Raw genomic sequence first — 6,367 nt, 5'->3', positions numbered from 1 at the left:
TAAATAATGTAAAGCCTCTCAGCACATTCTGTAACTGAACACAGAGGTAGATGCGAAGAAACAAAACAACAAAATTACATTTGCCCTATTGCTAGGGCTCCATGTTTGCGGTTTTATCCGAAAAAATCCAATAAACATTTGCCGGTAAAATTTTTGACAATTCGGATTTATCCGATATACTCCAATTTCAAGGGCCAATATGACCTAGTTCCGTTCTTTATCGAAAGGGCAAGTTCTAAGCGCTCATTGATACATCTTCTCGCTTGACCGATGTAAAGTTTACCGCTCGTAGCTGTATTAGGCGACGTAGCTGTATTGTGCTCCGACTCAGCTGCCTACATGCAGGAGCTTCACAAGGACTTGCAACTCTCCAACCCCGAATTCAAGGTGCTTCACTTCAAAGATCTGTGCCACCCACTCAACAACGCCCTGGAGGATGGAATCGGGACGAGCTCGTTTAACTTAGTTCACAATTTTGTTGTGCACTTTCCTGCCCTGTTGAAGTCGTCGCGGGAGCTGCGCCGTAACTTTGGTCTTGTGTGCTTGGCCATGGGCATGTCCATCAAGTTGCTGAAAACCGTATGTTCGTCGAGGTGGTTCTCTATTTATGAAGCTCTAGAAGGCATTTTGGACTACTGGCGCGCCATTTTGTCTTACTTGAGAAGCGACGAAGCCAAGGGAACGAAGTGTGAGAAGCTCAAGAGTTTTATTTCATTGCCTGAAGCTGTGTACGACTTGCTCGTTAAGATGAGGTTTCTGAAGACCAATTCGTGTGCTGTGCTCTCAATCATTAAGAAACTTGAGGCAGAGAGTACCCTGGTACTCCAAGTGTATCCCTTAGTGGGGGTTCGTCTGCACGCACTCGTCAGTCAATGGCGTGATCCAACCGAGGCCTTCGCATCAGATGTCACAAGTCTGTTGGACCTCCTTGACGAGACTGACTGCTTAACAACTGTCGCAGACTTTCACGGCTGCTACGCTGGTGTCGCCGAAAAGTGGAGACGGACATCTGACAGGAACCTGTGCGATCAACTCCAGTACACAAATGAATCGTTTTGGTACTCTGTTCAAGTTGTGAATCCAAATGTGAAGCATGAGCTGCCCTGCGCGTTAGAAACCTATGCGCCTATTTTTTCAATTAGTGCTTCTTGAAACTGACAACATGAGCCAGCTCCTGAGTGATTTTGCGAACTATCAGTGCTATGAAAGATGTAACATTGTTGAACCCCTGTCATTTTGGAGACTTCACAATGTCCAGTGGCCAGTGCTTTCACACTGCACGCTGCGTCTTCTGGCGCTTCCTGTTTCTAGCGCTAACGCACAAATACAGGTGTTATGTGTTCCATTATTTCGCTTGTGTGTATATGCTTTTGTGCATTCAAACCTTCTAGAAAAAAAGATATGCTTTGTGTGTTTTGATGTTTTAGTATTCAGATATGACTTGATCTAAGATTTTGAGGTTTTGAGAATAATGCAAAACTCCGAATTTCGGAGAATTGGGGACTTACGAGAAATAAACTCCGATAAACGCTGAATTTCCGCCAAAAATGTAAACTCTGATAAACACCCGCCGATATTCAAGAAAAATAAACACCGAAAACATGGAGCCCTACCTATTGCACATTAGGGCTTAGATTTTGTAGAAATGGCTTGTGCTCAATTTTATGCCACTTCTATCATCCATTGTGTGAGGTCGGCCGATATCATTAAAAACATGGGTGGAGTGCTGCTCTGACTATTGAGCAAGCAGAAGAAAATACTAATGAAAAAGTCGCAGCTACAGAATCATGGTCCTTGTCTTTCTGAAAATGCCATGGAATGCCAGAAGCTTGGTAACGTGATGCGATGAACTCGACGGCTACAGCAAGAATGCTCAAGTTTGGCATCTTAACTGAGTGCTTGATGGGCAGCTTCTGCACACTGAGTCACCCTACTTTCCTCTACTGTTTGTCACTCACCTGGCCCCCTTCTCCTCAATTCACTTAAGTGCTGACTCACATTTGTGTGCTGGCCTATGCTAGACAGTTGCATGGCAACAGGTAAACAGTGTAAAATAATGGCCTGGATCATGGTGCAAGAAAAATACCGTGGCCTGGACTAAGAAAAGAAAATGCATCTACACAGCTGAAGTGTGACTAGCAAGTTTTGCACTTTGCTTTAAGCTTATTTGTCTCTACCTTAAATAAACAAACATGGCTAGGCCAGCTTTTGTTAAGACCGATGTTTATACCATCTGTGCGGTGTTCAATGCCCATGTCAGTCAATGCACCATTGAATATACATGAAATTGTATGGTTCACTAATTGCATGACACTGCATGTCAACTTGTCTATCATTACAATAGGCACCCATCAATCGAGTTTTTGAGATGCAACAGTAGCACCAGAACACACAGCCTAGCCAGTAGAAGCAGCAAAATCAGGCCGGCAGTGCAATTTTGTGGGAGGGTCACATATATTTGCAACTGCCCGGAGGGGATAATGGCAGCACCCAGGGAACCATTCTTGGAAAGGTGCACAGAAGGGAGACACTTGAGCGTGTCTATGTGTTCTGCTAACATCTCATCTTCTTGATATCCCCGGTGGCTGATGCCGGCGATACTGAGGTAGCAAATAAGAGCTACGTCATGCCCTCTGGTCAGTGATGGGTACCTATGCTGGGCGCATAATACATTCGAAAGCTTGTGTTTGTAAGGATAAGGTAAATAAGGGCAAGGGTTCCGCGTAAGCAGAATTTGCAGGGATGGATAATTATTCAACGGGCCAAAGCTTATACCTGTTTTTATAAATGACCAAATTTTCAGAGAACAGGGGCGTAGGCAGAAATAATTTTTGAAGGGGGTTCAGCCACCCTTTTTGTGTTTGTGCGTGCATTTGTACACATACATTTGCATGTGTGCGTGTACATACACACATGCAAAACTGAAAAATGTCTGCCAGTGTCAGAGAATGCAGATAAAATTTGGAAGGCAACTTCATGAATATGTTTAACCAATCGAAAATTAAACAAGCTTAAAACTTCTTTTCATCCCCAGAGTCACATTAATAAGAAAGAAGCTTTAAAAATTTACTATTTGGTCTTTTAACACTCTGATCAACTTGAAAGGAAGGCCGGCTACCAGATAGACACAGCTGGGCGTTGTTCGCTGCCCAGAAAATGATGGGAAAACGCATACTTACGCTGTAGATTTTGGCAGTCAGTTTTTGAAAAAGCACTGAGAAAAAATGAAAAAGCGTCTGTGACCTGTAATTAATACTGAACTAGTCTAACACCGATGAATAGCAATCAAGAAATCATTCGCGCAACGCCACTCCATTGCGATACATGCCGGATATTGCATCTTGATTCACTTTCGGTGTTCAAGCGTGGTGCCACAGAAGGATCCGTAATTGCGTGGTTGATGGTAATTGTTCGCGGCAAAGTCAATAATAAAGGCCACAGTGATTTCCAAGATACGCATAAACCCACACACCGACGGCGGTTTCGCGAACACCTGCTGATGTCGACGCACAGACACGAAACCAACAACCGCAGATTCCGCACTGTCGCAAGGCAGGCAGCCCGACGCAGACCACTTGAACACAGCAATATGTATCGTTTCAACAAGCGGCACAGATGAAGACCGCGCGAGTAACGGAATCGTAACGCTTGAAGAAATAAAATGAAAACATAGACACACGGAGCTAAAATAAGCCGCAACTCCGCAACGGCCGGCTGCACCGCCATATTGTATTGCTGACCAACTCGCGTGTAGTTTCGTAACAGCCAAATGAAATTCCTGAAATTAAAAACTTCTTGTTAGGTAAATTTTGTAAAACTAACGGCGAGTTTTATGTACAGAAACTGCAGAATTTATCAACTATTGTCTCATAAGAGTACGTCGGCATCGCGAGACAAACGCGGTTCTATGAACGCGCGGCGCGAAGTTTGCAAAATGGCGGACGCCGGCTTCGTTCAGCGCGTTCAAGATGTCAAAAAGTCGAGAGTTTTAGTTGTCGGCGCTGGCGGTATCGGCTGCGAGCTACTTAAAAACCTAGTACTCTCCGGCTTCTCCAGCATTGAGGTCATCGACCTGGATACGATAGACGTGAGCAACCTGAACCGCCAATTTCTGTTCAGGAAGGAGCACGTCGGAAAACCAAAAGCCTTCATCGCCAAGGAAAGCGCCGAGAGGCTTGACCCGCACGTGAAGATTGTAGCTCACCATGACAGTATTATGAAACCCGAGTATGGACTGGACTTCTTCAAGCGCTTCGATATTGTCATGAACGCTCTTGACAACCGGAGTGCGCGGAGCCACGTGAATCGCATGTGCTTGGCCGCCAAAGTGCCGCTGATCGAGAGCGGCAGCGCCGGGTATTTGGGCCAAGTGACACCTATCTTCAAAGGAGTCACCGAATGCTACGAGTGCCAGCCACAGCCTGCGGAGAAGACTTATCCGGGATGCACCATACGCAACACGCCTTCAGAGCCGATACATTGCATCGTGTGGGCGAAGCACCTCTTCAACCAGCTTTTTGGCGAAGCGGACCCTGACGAAGACGTATCGCCGGACTCTACGGATCCCGAGCTCAGAGGGGAAGTGAGCTTAGACCAAATGCTCAAGCAAAGCACAGACGCTACGGGCAACGTATGCCGTGTCTCCACGCGGCTCTGGGCCACCCAGTGCGGTTACGACCCGCAGAAGCTTTTCAACAAGCTTTTCGGCGACGACATACGATACCTGCTGCAGATGGAGAAGCTGTGGTCGCGTAGAAAGCCTCCAACTCCTCTGCAGTGGGACAACTTGCCGGACACGACGGCTTGCAGCAGCAGTGACGACTCGGCTGACTCTGGCATGCTCGACCACCGGCGCTGGAGTTTGGACCAGTGCCGCCGAGCCTTCAGCGACTCCGTTGGGAGGCTGAAAGCCCGAGCAGTGGAGCTCAGTGAAGGCGACCATCTGGTGTGGGACAAGGACAACGACGAGTGTATGGATTTTGTGACTGCTTGCGCCAACCTCCGAGCACACTGCTTTGGTATTCCTCTGACCAGCAGATTTAATGTAAAAGCAATGGCAGGAAACATCATCCCTGCCATAGCAACAACCAACGCCATCATTGCAGGCATTATTGTGCTTCAGGCTTTCAAACTTCTGCAAGGCAAGTTGGAAGAATGTAGAACAAGCTGTAAGCAGGTATTCTTAAATAAGCAGCCGTCATCAACGAAGAAGCTTATTATCCCAGCTCAGCTCGTTGGTCCTAATCCAAAGTGTTACACATGCTCATCAAAGGCAGAGCTCTATGTTGCCCTTAACACCAAGCAGATGACTGTTGGCACTTTTGAGGATAAGGTGCTCAAGGAACAAATAAGAATGGCAGCACCCGATGTGGAGCTTGATGATGGCAAAGGGACCATTCTCATTTCAAGCGAAGAAGGTGAAACTGATTCAAATCGGGCCATGCATCTGGCAAGCATTGGTGTTACTCACGGTTCACGGCTTCGCTGTGATGATTTCCTGCAAAATTTTCAGGTTACGGTTAACATTATCCACGATGAAAATGCAGATGCCACGGGGATTGAAATTGCAGGTGACATCTCCCAGCTAAAACCTGATAATGACATAGCTGACAGTAATAACCATAACGATGAAGTTGAGAGCAAAGGGCAACATGGCTTTGATGATACTAGCGATGATGATTTATGTATTGTCGAAGATGATGATGATGAGGCACTTGGAATTGACAGAAAAAGCCTGAAACGCAAAGTGACAGACGACACCGAAAACCTAAATGTCAAGAGGTCCTGTGTTGTGATTGATTAATTGATGAAGCTTGCTGTCAAGTTAGTTTGAACCAAAGGTGTTCTAAGTGGCAGATATTTTTTTAAAACATGATGCGAGTTGCACATTATTATGTTGTGCATCGTGCTCTAAGTTATAAATCTGTTTACCATACACCATACTCTCTTGTACAGCGAAAATTCCACAGTTCGAACCATGTAATGTTTTGTTTAATAAATGTGACATCCTAAAATTGAATACAATATATTCTGGAGATAGGAGGATGCCTGTGTTGTGCTTAGTGTTTGTGTAAGGAAATTGATTTCTACATGCGCCCTTCCTTAATTGTGTAACGTATCATGTATGTTCTTCACACACAATCATACAGGAGGAGGGAGGAGACGGACCGTCACAGCAGGATGGGTGGAGGCATGATGGTTTGAACTGCTCTGGCAATTGCTTTAGACTCTGTGTAAGCTATGGATGTACTGTGTTTGCCTGGCGATAGAGAGGCCAAGCACCGAGCGAGAAGGATGAAGCAGCAACTTAAAGGCCAACTCCGGCGATTTTTCGAGGTCGATGGATCTCAATGAAATTCGCTGGGTA

The 6,367-nt window shown here is 45.9% G+C and overlaps 1 protein-coding gene across 1 annotated transcript; it reads left to right on the top strand.

Moving 5' to 3' along the window:
• Window positions 1-3,908: 3,908 nt before the first annotated feature.
• Window positions 3,909-6,037, top strand: LOC119388176 (SUMO-activating enzyme subunit 2). Its single transcript, XM_037655827.2, has one exon. The coding sequence runs from the start codon at window positions 3,935-3,937 to the stop codon at window positions 5,801-5,803; it is 1,869 nt and encodes a 622-aa protein (XP_037511755.1). The 5' UTR covers window positions 3,909-3,934; the 3' UTR covers window positions 5,804-6,037.
• Window positions 6,038-6,367: the final 330 nt, after the last annotated feature.

The sequence above is a fragment of the Rhipicephalus sanguineus genome, chromosome 3, assembly GCF_013339695.2.
Source record: "Rhipicephalus sanguineus isolate Rsan-2018 chromosome 3, BIME_Rsan_1.4, whole genome shotgun sequence".
NCBI lineage: Eukaryota > Metazoa > Arthropoda > Arachnida > Ixodida > Ixodidae > Rhipicephalus > Rhipicephalus sanguineus.
This window is presented reverse-complemented; position numbering and strand designations above follow the sequence as displayed.